The sequence below is a fragment of the Equus asinus genome, chromosome 6 (genome assembly GCF_041296235.1).
Source record: "Equus asinus isolate D_3611 breed Donkey chromosome 6, EquAss-T2T_v2, whole genome shotgun sequence".
Taxonomy (NCBI): Eukaryota; Metazoa; Chordata; class Mammalia; order Perissodactyla; family Equidae; genus Equus; species Equus asinus.
Genome location: NC_091795.1, coordinates 95,235,268 through 95,254,805, shown reverse-complemented (window position 1 = coordinate 95,254,805; position 19,538 = coordinate 95,235,268). Strand labels below are relative to the sequence as shown.

General features: G+C 42.4%; 1 protein-coding gene across 10 annotated transcripts in view; it reads left to right on the top strand.

Moving 5' to 3' along the window:
• Positions 1-19,538, top strand: part of ASAP2 (ArfGAP with SH3 domain, ankyrin repeat and PH domain 2) — a 177,223-nt gene that overhangs the window by 107,691 nt on the left and 49,994 nt on the right. For all 10 annotated transcript variants that reach the window (XM_044771922.2, XM_044771918.2, XM_044771926.2 and 7 more), the window contains 5 exons: positions 2,641-2,726; positions 9,335-9,410; positions 9,701-9,787; positions 18,922-19,025; positions 19,122-19,191. In XM_044771922.2, coding sequence (XP_044627857.1) covers positions 2,641-2,726; positions 9,335-9,410; positions 9,701-9,787; positions 18,922-19,025; positions 19,122-19,191 — 423 coding nt within the window. The remainder of the gene's footprint in view (positions 1-2,640; positions 2,727-9,334; positions 9,411-9,700; positions 9,788-18,921; positions 19,026-19,121; positions 19,192-19,538) is intronic.

Here is a 19,538-nt window from a genome sequence, read left to right as displayed (position 1 = left end):
TTTTTTAATATATATATTTTTAATTTTTAGCTAAAGTGTTATTGTAGATAGGAGAGTGGATGTTTTTCTATACTTGTTTTATAGTGGATGTTTTATAAGCAGACATCCTATATAATGCCTGCCTGGCTTGTTCCACATAGTCTTGTAGAAATCAGCCCAGACAGTAGGAGTCAGGGACTAGGAAATTGCTGTGTGCTGTACAAATGCAAGGTTTTGTTTTTATTTAATCTGGGTGAAATTAAGTAGTAGTTTTTCTTGTTTTTACAAAGAATGGATTTGGAAAGGGTGTGTGTTTGTGTTCAGGTTGTGCTCTCTGGCCAGTAAGGAGGAAATCTGTTTACCTAAACTCTGGGAGACTGCTTGTTAAAAAGTGGTTAGTGTGTTATGAAACTCAGTTAGCATGTTATTAGCATGTCCGTGAAGTGAGGGGTGCCAGTTCCACACTCAGCTCTGTCATTGCTTTCTGGTCTGCACCCAGCACTAGGTACTTTTCCTCTTCTGGGTCTAGGTGAGTGGATCGTGTGGGCTGGTCAAGCAGTTTATTTTATTGGAAATACACTGTCTGGTTGATGCCTCTAAGTCATTCACGTGAGCCATCTGTTGAGTGGGTCCCAGAGAGTTGTCAGGCCCCAATCTGTGCCAAGCATAGCGGGGTTCCTGCCTCTGCAGAGCTGACAGTCAGTGGAGTGGGGCTCTGCGTACAAAAGCAGAGGTGGGCTTGACTGGCAGTGAAGTTGGAGTTGACATAGGGGGCACATCTGAAGAGGAGTAGACACTGGCCAGACACAGGCTGGAAAGGGCTTCCCATGGGTAGGAAAGGGCATTGGGAAAGCAGTTCCCCTAGGACCAGCATCTCAAAGTGGATCGATTGCCGCAGTTCAAATAATTTAAAATTGTTCACCGTTTCTGCAAACTGAAGCTCTCAAGCTTTTTAATGCTTGACATTGTTTAGCTGTTTTAAATTTTAGTTGCTCAGGAAGAAGAATCTAGAAGAATGGTTTTCAGGTGTTTATTTTAAAGCTGTGGAACTTTTTCTTCAAAATGAATTTTATAAAGAAGTTCAGTATGCCAAGTAGGTAATACAGAGCTTCTGTGGATAGAGAAGGTATGAGAGAGCCTGTCTTGCTTATTTATGGTTATAAAAATATGTACTTTAAAAAATTGGTGTGTGTGTGTATATATATATATATATATATATATATATATATGTGGTCAATATTTAATATATTAAAAAATTTTAAATAACGCCAAATTTTACTTACCAAAAGATAACCACTTTCACATCTAACTAAACATCTTTCATATATCCCTATGTATACATTTATAAAAATAATTACATAAATAGGATTGTTCTCTACTGGTGCTTTGTAACCTGATTATTTTCACTCAGTAGTATGTCATGGAGATCTTTCCATATCAGGAAGTCTTCTGTTTTATTGGCTTAATGGCTGCATAGCTTTTTTTTTTTTTTTTTTGGTATGGATGCGCCATATTTAATTCCCCATTCATTACATTTGGGTTATTGCCATTTTTCACTTTTACAAACAAGTCTGCAAGGAATCTTCTTTTCTATTTTATCTTTGTAAACTTTCATGATTATCTTCTTAGAATCTCAAGTTCCTGTAAGTAGAATTTCTAGGTCAAAGGTACACACATTTTAAAGTTTGACACATTGCCAACTATCTAATTAACCATTTAACCATTTTGATACATTACTAGACATCTTATTCAATTTACAGTGAATAAATATAAAAAAGAAGGAGGGAGAAGAAGACATTAAAGGCAATTTATGTAGGTGAAAGAAAATTTTGTAGTTTGTCTTTTCAGAGCAGCTTCCCGTCTCCTACTTAGAGCTGCATGGCAGACCTGAGAGAACACTTGAATGTGAATTTCCCAGGTTACAGCTCAAAAGCCTGTGTGGTCAGTGGTTCTGTCAGAGGCATCCAGGCTCAGAGATGACATGTTCTCAGGTTCTTTATACCGTATCCTGACGGTGGAGGGGATAGGGAATTTATGGAGTCTTTGTTCTATAAACCTTTAGCAAAGAACAAATGTATTTCCTGGTGCTGGTTTTATAGATCCTGGGGCTTCCTGATGTCTTTGTGGTGGTTAATGAATTCCCCAAGTTAAAAATGGCTTTAATTCATTTCAATTTAAAATTTGGTTTTTATAACAGTCACTTTTTTTTAAGTGTCAAAGAAGTCTTTTAGGATTATAGACACTACAAAAGCCTAGTGTTCTAGACAATGACCTGTCTAAAGAAAGGGACCTGGGACAGAGTCTGCAGACAGGCATGTTCAAGATGGTTAGAATCCCATTCATTCTAACCATATCATTCTTCTGTGCAGCTAAAAGGAACATTTCTCCTAGCAGGTTAAGACAGAATGCCTTATTATGAGTTCTTGGCACTTAAACATTAATTACCTGACCATCATATGGCACCAATTCAATATGACCAATTCATATGGCACCGAACTAAAAGAAACTTTTAGTTATGGCATTCGGAAAATATGGGTACATAGGCTGTACCCATAGTAAAAGATGCCAGACAAGTAGAAGAGATGATCTGTCCTAAGAAGCTCACAGTAAACTCATATTCTGCTTATATCCATGTCATTTCCTTTTTCTGTTTTTTAACAGTATCTGCTGAAGGTCAATGAAATTAAGATTAAAAAGGGAGTGGATTTACTTCAGAATCTGATCAAATATTTTCATGCCCAATGCAAGTAAGTTCCTTTTCTTTGTTGTGATGTTATTTCAGATGTTTCTTTATGACTTCTGGTAGATCTGTAGTATTGTATTGAGGAAAATAAACACTCATTTAAAAATCTAAGGGCCAGCCCCGTGGCTGAGTGGTTAAGTTCATGCACTCTGCTTCGGCGGCCCAGGGTTTCGCTGGTTCGTATCCTGGGCGCGGACATGGCACCGCTCATCAGGCCATGCTGAGGTGGTGTCCTGCGTGGCACAACCAGAGGGACCTACAACTAGAATATACAACTATGTACTGGGGGACTTTGGGGAGAAGAAGAAGAAAAAAAAAGATTGGCAACAGATGTTAGGTCAGGCGCCAATCTTTAAAAAAAAAAAAATCTATAGTAAAACGAATGAAGTACCGACATATGCTCCAACACATGAACACTGAAAACGTGTTAAGTGAAAGAAACCAGACACAAAAGGCCACATACTATATGATTCCATTTATTTGAGAGGTCAGAAATAGGCAAATCCACAGAGACAGAAAGCAGATTAGTGACTGCCAGGGCTTAGGGGAAGGAGGAAGTGGGAATTACTGCTAATAGGTGCGGGGTTTCTTTTTGGGGTAATGAAAATGTTCTGGAATTAGACAGTGCTGATGACTATTACCACTTTGTGAATATACTAAAAACCACTTTAAAAGCATGAATTTTATGGTTTGAGAATTATATCTCAATAAAAAATAAAAATATAAAAATCTACAGTAATTATCAAATGTATTCATTTTTGCTCTTTTTGTAGAGAGGCAAGCTACAGATTCTCAGATGTTTTTATTTATTAACAGAGAAATCAGATGGTATTAATGCGATGTATTAAATTAAGAGAATACTTTCATATATTCCTTATCCTATAAAATCCTATATGACAGTGATGAGCAAAAGGAGGCTGTATGTAGAAGAGAAGGAGAAATTCCACGTCCAAGGACTGCCTCGAGTACTCCACTTTGCCATGTGCATCAGCGCTTCTCAACCAGGCCTCACCTCTCAGCCTCACTGTCGTTCGGTCTTCTCATCCTCCCTCTGCTCCCTGACCCCCAGTCACTACTATAAACAGGCCCTGTCTCATTCACTCACTTTCGCTGAGATGTGCTGTGTGTTGGGCACCGTCCTGGATGCTGGAGATGAAGTAATGACGTTACAGGTGTAGTTCTTGCTCACATCAAGTAGGAGAGTCAGACTTAAGCAAACAGACTTACAATTGGACATTTTAAAAAGTATTCTGAAGTATAGGAACCTAAAAATATAGTAGAAGGACCTCATTTAGATGAAGATTGAGGGCAGGGGCTTTTGTTCTTTTTTCTGTTATGTTTTTTTCCTCTTCTCCCCAAAGCTCCCCAGTACGTAGTTGTGTGTTCTAGTTGTAGGTCCTTCTGGTTCTGCTCTTTCTTCTGTTTTGTTCCTTGCTGTATTTTCTAGCAGCCAGAATACAGTACCTGGCACATAGTAGGTATTCAAGTACTCCTTGAATTAGCTGCTGGCCTCTTTGAGGAGACATGTATTCTGAATCTAAAGGATGAGTAGGAGCTAGCAGATAAGGAGGAGGGGAAGAGCATTCTGGGCCAAGTCAAGGTCTTGAGGCAGGAAGAGGCCAGTGTGACTCACACATAGTGAGTGAAGGGGAGAGCAGCCTGAAAGGAAACCGGACAGGAAAGCCTGAGAGATGCAGACTCCTTGAAAGTCTTGTTAAAGGTTTTACATTTATCCTAAATGTATCGGGGGGCTCTTGACAAGTTTTAAGCAGAGGCTTCATTCAGCCTGTGTTGATGGTGCTCCTGCTATGTGCAGGCGCTATTTGAGGTTCAGGTGATACAGTCAGAAGGAGAACACGCTTCTTATGCTCACAGACCCTCAGTTCTAATGGAGGAGGCAAACGGTAAATACTTGAGCAAATATGTGACAGTGTTTTGGGGAGTGAGTGTGGCTGTGAAAAGGCAAAACAGCATGATGAGGAGAGAGAATTGTATTGGTTAGAGACATCCCGGAAGGCTCCTCCAATTCCATTCTGTCTTAACAAGGTCACTCTGCATGTTGTGGAGAGGAATCAGATGGGACAGGAGTGGACATGGGCCATCACTTAGGTACACAGGTCCTGTCCTAGGGCAGCCCGGAGATGATGCTGTCTTGGCTTGGCCTGGCCTGGTGACAGTGCAAGTGGAGGGTGTAGATTGATGGGAGAAATCTTTGGTGGTTGAATGGCCACATATATCTACTCTCCTTTCCTTAAACAGGCCATGCCCCACGCTGATGTACCTTTGCACACATTGTTCCCTTTTCCTAGAATGTCGTTTTGTTCCCTCTGTGCCTTCTCCCAACTTCTGTTCCCACTAAAACCCAGCTCAGATGCAGCTGCTGCTTTGAAGTCCTTCTGGTCTTCCCCTCATGGAATTACTTCTCTTCGTCCTGTGTTACCACTGTACCCTCCACATATCTCCATGATGGCATCCTTCATATTGTGTCTTGTCTCTCACTGAGCTGTATACTCTTTAAGGAAAGGGGCCGTGACATTTATTTTTTAATCTGTAATGCGTACCACGTTCACCTGCCACATGTCTGCAGCCATGGACTGCACTGTTGAATTCTATAGAGCCCTGCTTTGGGATTCCTAGGGCAGCCTTGGTGACACTGCATTTCTAAAGCAATTGATGTCAAACAGCAAAGGAAGATGTGCTGTGTGATTCATCCTGGGTTAAAGAAGAGCCCCAAGCTTGGAAAAACAGTCTCATAGGACGGAAAAAGACCACTGATTTGTAGACTTTTCAAGATGAATTGTTTTACAGAGACTCAAAGTTCTTACTTTGTGTTTAACATCCAGACTACTTCTTCAGTTCTTATCCTTGTAACCTTCTGTGAGGCAGTGTAGGAAGTGGGTCGCTTCCTTGCTGATATTTTATTTTTCAGAAGAAGCTATTCTGGGATTTCCTTTTTTTTCTTTATTTTGCCCAAACTGATCAGTTGGGTAGCAACGGACTACTTGTGGAAAAGTGAACTATGTGGCCTTTTATGGGCATGAGCTCAGTAACCTTTAAAAATGATGAATCTTCCATTACTTCCTTTTTGGATGAGTTTATATATGTGTGTGTGTTCCATGCTCTTCAAATCGTTTGAACAGCTTTGACTTTTTTAATTCATATTTTGGGAGATAAAATGTGGAGCCTGAGTGACTCAGCCATTGGACAGAGGAGCTGGTGGCCATGCATGTGTTTATGCATGTGTGGGAGTTCTGTATGTCCCCCTTTAGCATTCCCAGTCTCCACCCCTCACCCCTGGAGCACATTGCGCTGTGCCCCAATGGCAGCCTGCTTAGCAAGAACACTTTCTCACGTCTGCTGTTCTCTGCAGGTGTGAAGAGGCCTCTGTGTGTAAAGTAGGTTCTGGGAACCACATTTGGGTGTTTACCCTTAGAATTGCTTAGATATACATTATTTTGCTTTTTACTCATTTTTGCTTTTTACTTTAAGTGTTCTTGAAGAGTAATTCATGTTCTTTGTCTTTTATTTCATTTAAAGAAAGAATTGCATATTTATTTCCTGGAATATCCCGAAAATTTGTCTTACTAGCTTTTGTTGCTGAAGAGTGAGGATACTCTGTCCTCTAATGGAATCTAGAAATAGGGCAGTCTTTAAAACGATAATAAAACAAACAAAAACAGTCGTGTTCTAAACAGTGATAATGAGTGTTGAAGTGACTTGTTCTTTGGGCAAATACCTGCTGAGAACCACTTGACCAGCTGTTGCTTGATGAACTTGGGATACAGAGTTGAATGAGACGTGGTCTGGTGCCCTGGAGAAGCTTGCTCTAGTGACAGGGAGGGGCAGGGCACAGAGGGCAGACAGGTGACCGGCTGTAAGTATGGTGTGCTGGTTGTGTAGGCTGTAGGAGGAGGGAGAAGCCACCCTGCTTGGTGGGAGCTGGAAGATTGAATCTCAGTGGGTATACTTTAAAGACTGGAGAATTTGGTCTGACAGGCTATAAAACATTGAATAAAAAACAATATTTGATATTTGGTAACTTGTTGGTAAACACTGTTTTACTGAAGCTTAGGAAAGTGTTAATGGATTCCACCTAAGAAAACGTGCCAGGGTTTTGTGCTTGGGAATGTTACAGTCATGGTGCTCAGTGAAGATATACCTAGGTGCTGAAACATGTCTCAATAAGGAGGGTACAGAAAGACAGGGATTTTGAAAATCAGAGGGAGGAGGTTTTCCAGGTAGATGATCAAGATTGGCTGGGTGATGACAAAGATGAAATGCAAATTTGTATCATTATTCTAAGCGCCCTGAAACCACTCTGTGATGAGAAACACCTCTTTGAGCACCTGTCTCTGCTCCACGGCTCTCCTCACCATGAGGATCCTGGGGGCTGTGCGCCTGCTTCCTTTCCCAGGAGAAGGACCATTTCCACGTTATCTCCTGTGGTATTTTTCCTGCTCCCTATCCTAGTGTTCTCTCTGTCTCTTTCCCACATACTTCACAAGAATTTGAAGTGATTAATAAAATAGTTATAAAAGAGAAAATAGAACTGAAACAAAACAAGAACCAGATGAGTTCATGACGAGGGAAAAGCTAGGTTTCTCACTCCTGGGTTTGTTCTTCCAAATTTCCTTTTCCATTTAAAAGGAGTACCTGCTGTGTGCTGGCCACGTACTAGGAGAGCAAGTCACAGAGATGCATAAGACATGGCATTTCTGCCCCAACAGTGGAAGCAGACACGTGAGATATCATTATAACCTCTGACACAATTGCTATACCAGAAGCATATTCTGTATTCAGGAAAAAATGGGTTGGGTAGAATACAGGAATGAAAATATAAAATAAAGAATTAGGCATATATCTAAAGGTTAAGGTAAGAAAATTCAAGTAGTCCAGCCTCTATGATTCCCACTAACTAACTAGTAATGGTTGTAACCCACATCCTGTCTGTAGGTTTCCCCTTCCTTCCTCCTTGGAATTATTAAGTGTCATGCTGCATTGTTTTTACAACCCCTCCTGTTTATTACATACTCGATATGGGAAAGTCCCACAGGATGGTTGCCGAGTTTAAAAGTACACTCATGCATCACTTAGCAACAGGGATACGTTCTGAGAAATGCATCCTTAGATGATTTTGTCATTGTACAAACATAGAGTGCACTTACACAAACCTAGATGGTACAGCCTACTACACACCTAGGCTCTGTGGCGCTAATCTTAGAGGACCACTGTTGCCTGTGCGGTCCCCTCATTGACAGAAAGGTTGTTAAGTGGCACCTGACTCTAATAAGCATCACCTCGCATGAACACATGTGAGACCCAGGTCACTTTGAAGGTAGTCTCCTCAGTATACAATAAACTGGCAGAAGTTGGAGACTCTCCTTTTTCCCTTCATTAATTTATTTCTTCATTCAACAAATATTGTATGCTTGAAATATGCCACGCTTTGTGGATACCATGTCCTTGCCCTCCTAGAACTTCAAGTCTACCAGGGGAATTATATTTTACATAATCACACTAATGAATACATAATGGCATTTGTGTAAGTGTTTGAAGCAAAAGACAGAATGCTCTGAGAGAATATAACAAGGAGACCTCTTTTAAAGTAGGGGATTATGGAAGGCCTCAGTAATGAGGCCATATTTAACTTAAAATTTGAAGAATAAGTGGGAATCAGCCAGGCGAAACAGAAGATATGCTGCAGGGAGAAGCCATTAGATGGAAGAAACAGCATGTGCAGAGGGCCTGAGGCAGGAAGGATTTGGTGGCCACAGAGGAATAGAGAGAAGGCTGATGTGTCTGGGACCTAGTGAATAATGAGGGCAAATGGTGTGGATTGAAGCTTGGAGACAGAGGCAGGGCCCAAATCACGTAGACATTACAGGCTTTGTTACAGGTCTTGCACGCATTGAGAAACCTTTTCTTCATTTCTCTCAAAAGGGTTATACACAACACGCTTCAGAGGCAGTGCTGAACATCAGCCTACTGTTGCTGCAGAAAAGCTTGTCTAGCTTCTATTGTATTTCCTGAATCACTTGTTATAAATGACTTCACAAGCATTGAGTTCTGAGCCTTAAAAAAAAACTCCTTTTGATATTTGATCTCAGATTCCCAACCACGGTTCCTACTCTGCAGATGGGGCAATGCCATTCATGTGCAGCGAGCTTGCTTGTTTTTTTCCTGCATTCTTTCTCTTTTCCACTTAGCTCTTGCCTGTCAAGGAAAGTTTTTGAGTGTCTTATCCTTGTTTTCACCCCCTGCTTTCCTGGCCCCAGACTCCTCCACTCCTGAACCAAAGCCTTTGCTGCACTTTGTCAGTAGAGTCCTGTTTCCCATTATGAACTGAAAATTTAGGGCTCATTTTATATGAGTCAAGAAAAATGACAAATTCTTAGGCTTATTGCAGTTCCTTTTCTATTCACTTCGCATAGTTTTGAGTGACATTTTCTTCTTGGTTTGCCTGAGATTTTAACGTTCAGTTCATACAGTCTTTTCCCCCAGGAATTAAATAATGATTTCAGTCACTTTCCTTTAAAGAAGTTTTTTCTCCATCTAACAAAATTGTTTCCTCTTTTATGAAACACAATCTTTGTTTCTCCTTTTTTCCCCTAGTTTTTTCCAGGACGGACTGAAAGCGGTTGAAAGCCTCAAACCTTCCATTGAAACACTTTCAACAGATCTGCACACAGTAAGTAGCTTCTCTCCCATGTTAGAGCTGAAACAGGTTTTATGCAGCGAACACTTTCGTTTAAGTGTTGCTTCCGTCTAACCTTGTGTTTGCATGGTGCACAGCCACAGGCTAACAGCCCTGTGGTGCCGCTCGGAGTACCGAGTCCTGGTTCCTGTCCTCTGTCTTGTCTTGGTTGGGGAGGCTTTGACTAGTGACAGAGGCATTCATTTCATTCATGTGGAAATGCCCTGTGAACTCCAGCATCTCACCGAACCTCAGTCAGGCTTCGCTCTGTTTTGTTTTTAAAGATCAAACAGGCCCAGGACGAAGAAAGAAGGCAGCTGATACAGCTTCGAGATATTTTGAAATCGGCATTGCAGGTTGAACAGAAAGAGGTGAGGGGGTTTAATTTTGAAAGACCGTGTTTTTATACCTATGTCTCAGAGGCTTTGGGACTGAGGAATGGGGCTATATCAAGCAGCACCAAAACATTTCATTTGTTCTTTCAGTTTGGTTTTATAAAACCATTTTTTAAATATGCTTACTTCGTGTGGGGAGCATGTACAGTAGGCACGGCCTTAACTGGTAGTGTGTTAACCTTTTGCGCTGTCAGTTGCTGGATGAGTAGCTCTTAGTGTCTCTGTCGCACAGACACTGGTTATTCATGCCATTGATTTTCTACCTGGAACTCTGCTTTCCCCTGCCTGACACACGTGGCCTCTGCCCCTGTGGGCATCAGCAGGTGACGGGTGACATCTGAATCTTTCAGCCCTGAGACTGTGTTCCGTAAAATGTCAGGAGACAGATTTCCTTACAGCTGCATTCCAGTGGGCAGAAAACCTTAGTTCTCTTTCATATAATCACTTCTGAACATACTAGCACATTTGTAGTGATAATTAGTATTTGGGGAGCTCATTAAAAAACTATTAAAAAGTACATTTTTAAGGTAATTTTATGATATAATCACTACAGTGTGGATACTGTAATATGAAATTTAACATAAATTGGTTTCTTTGTCTATAATGTGTCTGAATGTATAGATAGTAGATTTTAGATAAATAACTCTATTAAACTACTTAACAGAGCATAAAGTTCATTAGTAGCGGTTTGGCATGCTCTATTTTGTTTTAAATTGTTGTACTATTACTGAATATTGTTGTTTTTCTCCCAAATGCATTTACCTTTTGTGACCGAAGTCTAGGAGAGTAAGTAGTTCAGTATTTTAATAAATTGGAGAATTTGCATGCTTTCTTCACGAACTTCTAAAAATAGATATTTCTTCCATGTATATATTAATGGCTAGTAGCATTTTTAATTTTCACGTTTCCTCTTTCAATAGCAGTGGGTTTTATTAAAGCCTAAAGAATTTGAATGCCTAAGTATTAGTGAAATGGAAGTTTTCCGAGTTTACGGTTTAAGCTTTTGCTGTCACTCCTTTGTGAAAATGAGGCAGCTCGCCTTCCCCTTCCACTGCATAGCTGAATTCTCCATGTGCTTCTAGTCTGTCTTAAGCCCCACCCCCGGAGAGCTGCCTCTGCTCACCTGAGCCCCAGTGATCTGAGTTCATATAGCACGTTCTGTTTGGAAGACTTGTTTCAATCACAGCTTATTCCTTTCGGGTTGTTGGCTGTGTCTTCAAGTGCACAGATGCTTTTTCTCTAGCTAGACCTTGAGCAGCTTGAGGATGCCCTCCCGCCTTCTGTGCCTTTCCGGCCGTCAGGTTGTAGTACCATATTGTTCATTTAGTGGGTCAGCTAAGTGAGACATTAGCAGATTGAGGTTGTATGTAGTGCTAGAAATTACCCACAGTGTGGTGACTTCATCCCAATCGATAGAATGTAAGTTCTGACAGTTTGATATTCCCAAATGTGGGATATAAACAGAAAAACAAAAAAAAAAGAACTTGAGTACGGAGAAAATAGTGGCCTGATTGTAACTAGAAGAAGTAGTGCTAATGTGGGAGGCAGAACGCCATCAAGGCAGCCAGCTCTCCAGTGCACTGGTGGGAATGGTCGAAAGCAGCTCCTGTCTGAGAAGGAGGATCAAACCCCGAAGTGGAACTCAGGTTTAAAATACAGGAGAGTGGTTGATGGAGTTCAGTAGTGCTTTGGGCACAATGTAAGAGCCGTGTTTACTTTGGCTGTGCAAAATTAGGTTTGGGAAAACTGGCTGTTGTCAGAAAGCTGGTTATTTATAGCTTTGCAGAAAAGCATAACAGATTTTCCAGCACAGACCAGAAGTCTTTTATGGTTTGTTGTTTCTCTGGGTTTGTTGACCAGCCCACCTGCCCAGACTGCACAGAAGGGTCAGTGAGCCTTGTTTACTGCTCTGCTTGGGCTTTCTGCCCAGAGAGCGAACTCGTCAATCTCCTAGTTGTGAATGTGTTATATTTTCTCTGTATCACACTCTGCATTGCTTTTTGATGATGGTGTTCCATAATTTGGACAGTCTGTGAACACAAGTGCAAGTAATAAGCAAATGTGTGGAAGTTAAATTTTATATATTTTAGAATACTTTTTATCATCGGTCGTCTATCTTGTGTCCCTCCAGTATCAACGAGAATTAAACATTTGGGCATTGTTGTTGTGTAGGCTCTCATTCCCTTTTTTTGGATTCTCTTCTGTGACTTCGAAAACTGAAGGTGTTGATGGATTTTATTCAGTGTTAAAAAGATTCTAACTCTAGGGGCCGGCCCGGTGGCACAGCGGTTAAGTGCGCATGTTCCCCTTTGGGAGTTCGCCAGTTTGGATCCCGGGTGCGGACATGGCACCACTTGGCAAGCCATGCAGTGGCAGGTGTCCCACATATAAAGTAGACGAAGATGGGCACAGACGTTAGCTCAGGACCAGTAAAAAAAAAAAGAAAAAGAAAGAAAAAAAAGAGGAGGATTGGCAGCAGATGTTAGCTGAGGGCTAATCTTCCTCAAAAAAAAAAAAAAGATTCTAACTACATAATTGCAGTTCATAAATATTAGGTAACATGCCCCAGGGAAACTGTGTTGATGGTTAGTAGGAGCCACTTTCCTTTTTATTTCCTTCGTGTACATCTCAAGCTTTGATCTAAGTGAAGAACGTGGCCATTGCATATTGTGACTTTGGGCTGATACTCCTTGTCACTTAGGGCTACACTTTGGAAAGGAGACTGTGCCATTATGATCCCCGTGTCCCCACACCTCTGAATCACTGAAATTCATATTTTGTTCTTGATAATTTCTGCTTTCTGTAAAGAGGTATTTTTCCATAATTTTTTAATGAAAATTTCCAAACTTATAAGAAAGTTTAAAAATTGTTCAGTGAACACCTGTATATGCACCATAGTTTTACTGTTTGGAAAAGATCCCCTCTACAAAGTTAAAACCCTTCACTACTGCTCATTTTTGCGTGAGCCTTTGCCCTGTCAGCCTTACCGTCTCCTGCTTTCCCCATCCCACAAATGACCATCTCAGTGGAGTTCTGCCAGGAAGATCCCACTGCAGGGCTGCCGAATTCTCTGTCAAAGCCTCATTATTGGCATGTGGGCTCTCTGCTCTTTGATGTTGAGAACCCAGACCGTGCACCTGGGGGGAGGGTTCAGGCTCTGGGTTGTGGTCTTGGTAGGTCGAGGTGCTGAAACCACAGTGATTTTTTCCACTTTGGAGATCTCAAGTGTGGTCTCTCTGTCAGCTGTTCTTCCCCCTTTAAAGTGTCCTTGGCTGGCAGGATGTGGTCGAACAGGATGTGCTGTCCTGGTAGCAGAGGCCCATACCAGCTGTAATTTTCTTCTGACTCGGACTTTTATGGTCTGGGCTCGCATATCTCGTCATGCCTGAATCTGGCCTTAATCAGAACCTTCTGGCCAGGTGTCCACTTCCCTGCCTCCTGGGTGGCCTGGCACTGGCCTTCAGTTCTGCCTCAGTGGAAAGATGTGTTCATCGATTCGAACGTTCAGCTGCCATTCTCTCAGCAGTTACCCTAAGCCCAGCACTGTACACACACACGCCAGAATAAGATAGATACAGTTTTTCCTCTAAGGGGCTCACAGTTAGGGGTGAGGATAGAAAAATAATTGGGATACAGTGTGATGAGAGCTCTAGTGGAGGTCAGCTCCAAGAATGAGTGTTTCCTCAGTGTGGGTTGGGCAGGCGTGTGTCAGGAATGAGGGTTTGGAGCATGATTCAGAGTTAGCAGCGTCCTGGCAGGTGGGGACATGTGGACCAGCTTCTGACTGGGACAGGAAGTTCACCTGGGTAGCTAGTTTCTAGCAGATCAGGAGAGCGTGGATTTACTGTTTGATCCTAGGTCTTCCACTTCCTACTGGGATGACATTGAACAAGTTACTTGACCTCTCCATGCCTTGGTCTCTTCATCTATAAAACAGGAATGACACTGCCACCTCAGAGAGTTGTTACGAGATCTAAGAGAAGATTTCTGTAAAGCACTTAACACATTGTCCTGATAAACAGGTACTAGTTGGTTCATTCATTTGCCAAATATTGATCTCCTAGACTATGCTGAAGAAATGTAGTGACCAAGAAAGACCCAATTCCCCACCTCTTGGTGGTTGAACAGTAATGGATGTGGGAGGTGTTGTCTCCAGTAGATCCTTCTGTCCACTTGACCGCCCCACCCCCCACCTCATTGGCTTGTCATCTGGCCCCTTGTCTTCATGACTGCTGTCCACTTTTGCCCTCCTCCCCACTCTGAGTTAGGAGCTGTTGTACCCCAGTCTAGGCTGATCCCCTTGCTCCTGACTCAGGCCTTTTGGGTCTCCCCCAACTCACCCCCTTCCCCTTTCCAGGCCTTCATCAGCACTTTTCCGCCTGTCCTCTCACTCTATGTTGAGGATCTGTCTCATTTCTCAGGTTTTTCCAGGCACTCTACAAGTGCAACCAGTAATACTGACAACAGCCTTGCAGAGCGGGTAGTATTTAGCCACGTTTACGGGTTGCATCTGAGAGAGAGAGGATAAATGCACTTGCTGGAGCTCACTGAGTAGTGTCGGAGCCAGAGTTTAGAACCCTGGTCTGTTCCACTGCAAGTCTGTTCTCTTTGAGCTATGTTATGTGACTTTAATAGCTTATGTTAGAATCTCTTTTAAAAGTACCCAGAAATAATGGAGAATAGGTGGTAATGAGATTTAAAACACTGCTCTTAGACTGTGGCTTAGTGCTTGCTTAGCAAAGCCTCCAGCTCCTAGTTGTGTCCATGTGGGTGGACATACCTGTCGTACCTTGGGAAGATGGTAAGTGAGTCGGACATCACAGTCTTCCCTTGGCAGAGAAACTTTAAGCATCTAGAGGGGACTCCTTGCTAATCCGTTCATCACAAGAATTGTCAGAACACACACTTTCTGAGAGGTGGACAGATAAAGTGTAACAGTTTGATGTTCTACAGTCCTAGGAAGCTTGGAGATACTTTTGATGTTATGAGTAAACCTGTATTTGTGTAATATGTGCAACATCACCCTTTTCCCCCCATTCCTGAAGATTTCAGATATTAAGTCTTATGCTCATCTGGGCAGTTTATGGACCTGATGGCTAACACTCATAAGGCCACACAAAACTTAAGATCATGGGCAGTGCCTGGGATCTGAGAACTAGTCTGGATGTCACAGGGTAGAGGATATGTGGACATTGATAGAACTTTTTGAGAGCCTTCTGAAGGTCTATAAAATGCCCACTCACCCTATGTGCTTTAGACATACAGCCTCCACACGACGAGGCTTTCTCAACCAAGTCTTGGGTCGTCCTTGGCTCTCCTAGGGAAGCACAGAATATTGGAGAGTCTCCGAGAATCAGGGCAATGTGATCCCCCCTGGTCAGTTGCCTATATATGCCTAGTCTGTATGTTAGATTCTTCTTCCCCCAGAAGGAAAGGCTCTTTTTCCTTGGATTATATTCCATGAACCGGAAATCTTGATTATGAAAGGGCTAACTTCCTTTGTGACCCCTTCACTTGATCAGGTGTTGTATAAAACACCCATATAAACAGGTACAGAAAAGCTGTTTTTGTTGGGTCACCTAGAAGTCACCTTGAAGATGCTGAAATAATTAGTTCTAAAGCAGGTTCGATTTTCTGTTCAACAGATTATATTACTCTTATTTATAAATTTGAAATTTTATAGCTTCAGATTTGCCTGCATTTTTTAATTGGTTAAAGAAATGCCTGGCCTAAAGAATGACACAGTAGTTTCTTCCTTAACTTCTGGCATAGAGTCTGATTCTGCTGAAAAGAGGAATGTCCTTTATCCTGTTCATTAGACCTATAAAGAGTCCTGATTAATATGCTTGGCATGAACACTTTTAGCAGTGTTGTCACATGATTTCACCACTTACTTTGTGCAGGATTTTTTTTCTCCCCAAATCAATAGATGTATTTCTTGGTTGTACAGCTTAGTCTTTGATGGGTTTATTTTTAGTGTTTCACAGATTCATATAGGTGAGCAGTATTTCTCCATTTCCCCTTCATTGCATTTATTCCCAGTGATGTTTAAAGCTGGGGTTGCTCTAAATTTCCAGTGCTAATAGACAGCCCTTTTGAGAGAATGTGGAAACTGGGACCATCCTCCTCTGATGAATGAGCTGTTTGCCCTGGTTGTCTGGAGGCATGAGTGCTGCATGAAGTCCCTGTGGAGAAGGAGGACATTTCTCCTATTTTGGAGTTTGCTTGTTCAGGCTCTATTGTCAATTCAATAATGGATAGCCTGAGCACATTACTGATTTCTCAGATGAAAATTTTTTTTTTCTGTTATCTCATATATATTTCAGAGTTAAAAAGTCAGTGCTAGTGGGGCTGGCCCCGTGGCCGAGTGGTTAAGTTCGCGCGCTCCGCTGCAGGCGGCCCAGTGTTTCGTCGGTTCGAATCCTGGGCGCGGACATGGCACTGCTCGTCAGACCACGCTGAGGCAGCGTCCCACATGCCACAACTAGAGGAACCCACAACGAAGAATACACAACTATGTACCGGGGGGCTTTGGGGAGAAAAAGGAAAAAATAAAATCTTTAAAAAAAAAAAAAAAAAAGTCAGTGCTAGACAGCCCATGTTCATGGATTGGAAGGCTTAATATTGTTAAGATGACACTACTCCCCAAATTGATCTGCAGATTCAGTGCAATCCCTATCAAAATCCCAGCTGTCTTTTTGCAGAAATTGATAAGCTGATTCTAAAATTCATATGGAAATGCAAGGGAAACAGAATGACCAAAACAATCTTGCAAAAGAAGAACACAGTTGGAAGATTCACACTGCCTGATTTCAGAACTTACCACAAAGCTATAATAATCAAGACAGTGTGGTATTGGCATAAGGATAGACATAGATCAATGAAACAGAATTGAGAGTCCAGAGATAAACCCTTACGCTTATGGTCAATTGATTTTCAACAAGAATGCCAAGAAAATTCAATGAGGAAAGAATAGTCTTTTCAACAAATGATGCTGAGACAACTGGATAGCCACAAGCAAAAGAAGAAATTTGGACCCCTACCTCACACCATAATAAAAAAGTTATCTCAGGGCCAGGCCCAGTGGCCTAGTGGTTAAGTTCAGCATGCTGCACTTTGGCAACCCAGGTTTGGCCACTCGTTTGTCAGTGGCCATGCTGTGGTGGTGGCTCACATGCAAAAAGAGGAAAGTTGGCAACAGGTGTTAGCTCAGGGCAAATCTTCCTCAGCAAAAACCCCCAGAAAACAAAAAACACCTCAAATTGGATCAAAGACCTAAATGTAAAAGCTTAAAACTATAGAACTCTTAGAAGAAGACATAGGTATAAATCTTCACAACCTTGGATTAGGCAATGATCTCGTAGATGTGACATTTAAAGTACAAACAACAAAAGTAGATAAATGGGACTTCATGAAAATTGAAAACTTTTGTGCTTCAGTCCAGATGGCTCACTGTTGCTTTCAAATAAGTCTCAATTCTGACTCGAACTTATCTGTCCTTTCTCCCACTTGGCCCACTTTATCTTAGCTACACTGTGTCCTTATTTCCCTGGAGGGTGGCCACAGCTGCCACTTTTTCTCTCTGTGCCTCTGTGTGCATCCCCTGTGCCTTGAATACTCTCCCCTTATTCGCTGCCAGTTCTTACCTTCATCTTTAAAGCCCACTTCCTCCAGACTCTCCTGTGGTCTTCTCCATTGGACCTTCACTTTTTTATTTTTTTTTCTGCCTTTTCTCTCCAAATTCCCCCAGTACATAGTTGTAGATTTTTAGTTGTGGGTCCTTCTAGTTGTGGCATTTGGGACACCGCCTCAGCGTGGCCTAATGAGTGGTGCCATGTCCACGCCCAGGATCCGAGCCGGTGAAACCCTGGGCCGCAGAAGAGGAGCGCACGAACTTAACCACTTGGCTGCAGGGCTGGCCCCCAACTCTTCACTTCTTGAACCCTCTTATTCGCAGTTGGGATCACATTGATTGTCGTGCATTAGTTCTTTCATTGTTTGGGCAGTGCCTAGTTTCCCCAGTGGTGGTCAGCTGCTTGAAGGTGGGGATGAGACTGGCCCTCGTCTCTTGGGCCATCCCCTGGTAAGGGCACATGGTGTCAGGGAAGGAGCGTCAGAGTGGGAGGCAGAATTCTCCTCACTCTCTCCTCTGGCTCCAACGAGCTCTGCATCTTGAGCAAATCACTTTTCATTGTGCTTCTCTGTCTTCTATTATGAAAGGCACTGGGTCAGGGGTTCTCAGTAACAGATAGAGGCAGATCTTAACCCTGCCTGATTGACCTGTGAACTCTTTGTTCATGTTTTGCTTCCTTTACATCTGTCAGAATTTCCAGGGCCAGCACTGGCAGCCCCTTCCGCTCTCAGCTCAGGACTCCTGCTGCGACTTATTAAACACAGTGGAGCACCTGTTGGATGTCCAGGGTTTCACTGGTCCTTGCCCTTAAGAACCTGAAGGCTGGACTTTCCCAGTTGTGGTGGACTCAACCAGATTCTCCACTGACCAGCGGATGGCGACCCTGAGGCTGAGGCGGTTAAGCTCGGGGCCCTCTGCTGGGATTGATGAGATCAGGAAGGGAATGTGGTTCAATACCTATTATGCGCCGTGTTCACACCTGTGATCTTACGCAAGCCTTCCGGTATTTACCATCCTTACTGGGTATTGTTTTCCAAGGAGGAAACTGAGGCAGGGAGCCTAAGTAACTCACCAAAAGTAAGAGGCAGAGCGGTGAGTTTGTGTTTTGCTTGAAAGCCCTGTCTTTTCCAACACATCGTGCCACCTTCCTTTTTGAGGACTGCTTTTGCCACACTAGGAGCTTCTTGCAATTATCAGGGACTCAAGGCTTATAATTAAGGAAAACCTGTAACTTCCAGGTGGCTCATTCTTTCGGCCAGTTTGGAAATACTGATTTTTGACATTTTCTTCTCCAGCCTAGTAGGTGGCATTTATGAGTTCCTGGATATGAAATTTTTTGTCCCTTTTTTGGTGTAATGAGAAGGGGAAATTTTTATAATTTAAAGATAAAGTTAAGGGGCTAAGTTTTCTTTATGTACTGTTTTTTTAAAAATTGAAATCTGGACAGGATTAAAAACAACTTTTTGACTGTTTTTAGGATTTACAAATTCGCCAGAGTACAGCCTATAGCTTACATCAGCCTCAGGGAAACAAAGAACACGGAACCGAGCGGAATGGCAACCTCTACAAGAAGAGCGATGGGTACGTGGAACTGTGTTGCTGGAATTTGCACGTGTGTTCATTATTTCTTGTGTCGAAAATTTCTGAACTCTTATTTTTCTCCCATTTATCTGTAAGGATCCGAAAAGTGTGGCAGAAAAGGAAATGTTCTGTTAAAAATGGCTTTCTGACCATCTCCCATGGCACGGTAAGTATTCTCTTTTAATTTGTGGTCTGCTACGGTGACATGTGAGTGAAGAACATAGCGAAGTGAGAGGACACAGGTGGTTCTGCCTGTGTCACAGCATTAAGGGTGCATTTTAGAGAATTCCTCTGCTGAGAGAAGCTTGTTCGGTTTCCTTTCCCTCTGCACGCCTGCACCCTCTCAGGCTGTCTCCAGCCAGAGAGAGCCGTGGTGCTTCACAAGAGCAGTCAGGAATACCTGATGAGCCAGATGGTCTTTATTTAAAAGCCTTTGATTTCCAGAAACGAAAAAACCCAGCAAACTTCTCCCCAGCTACGTTTGTCTTTAGAAATTGAGCATTGCAGTTGGAG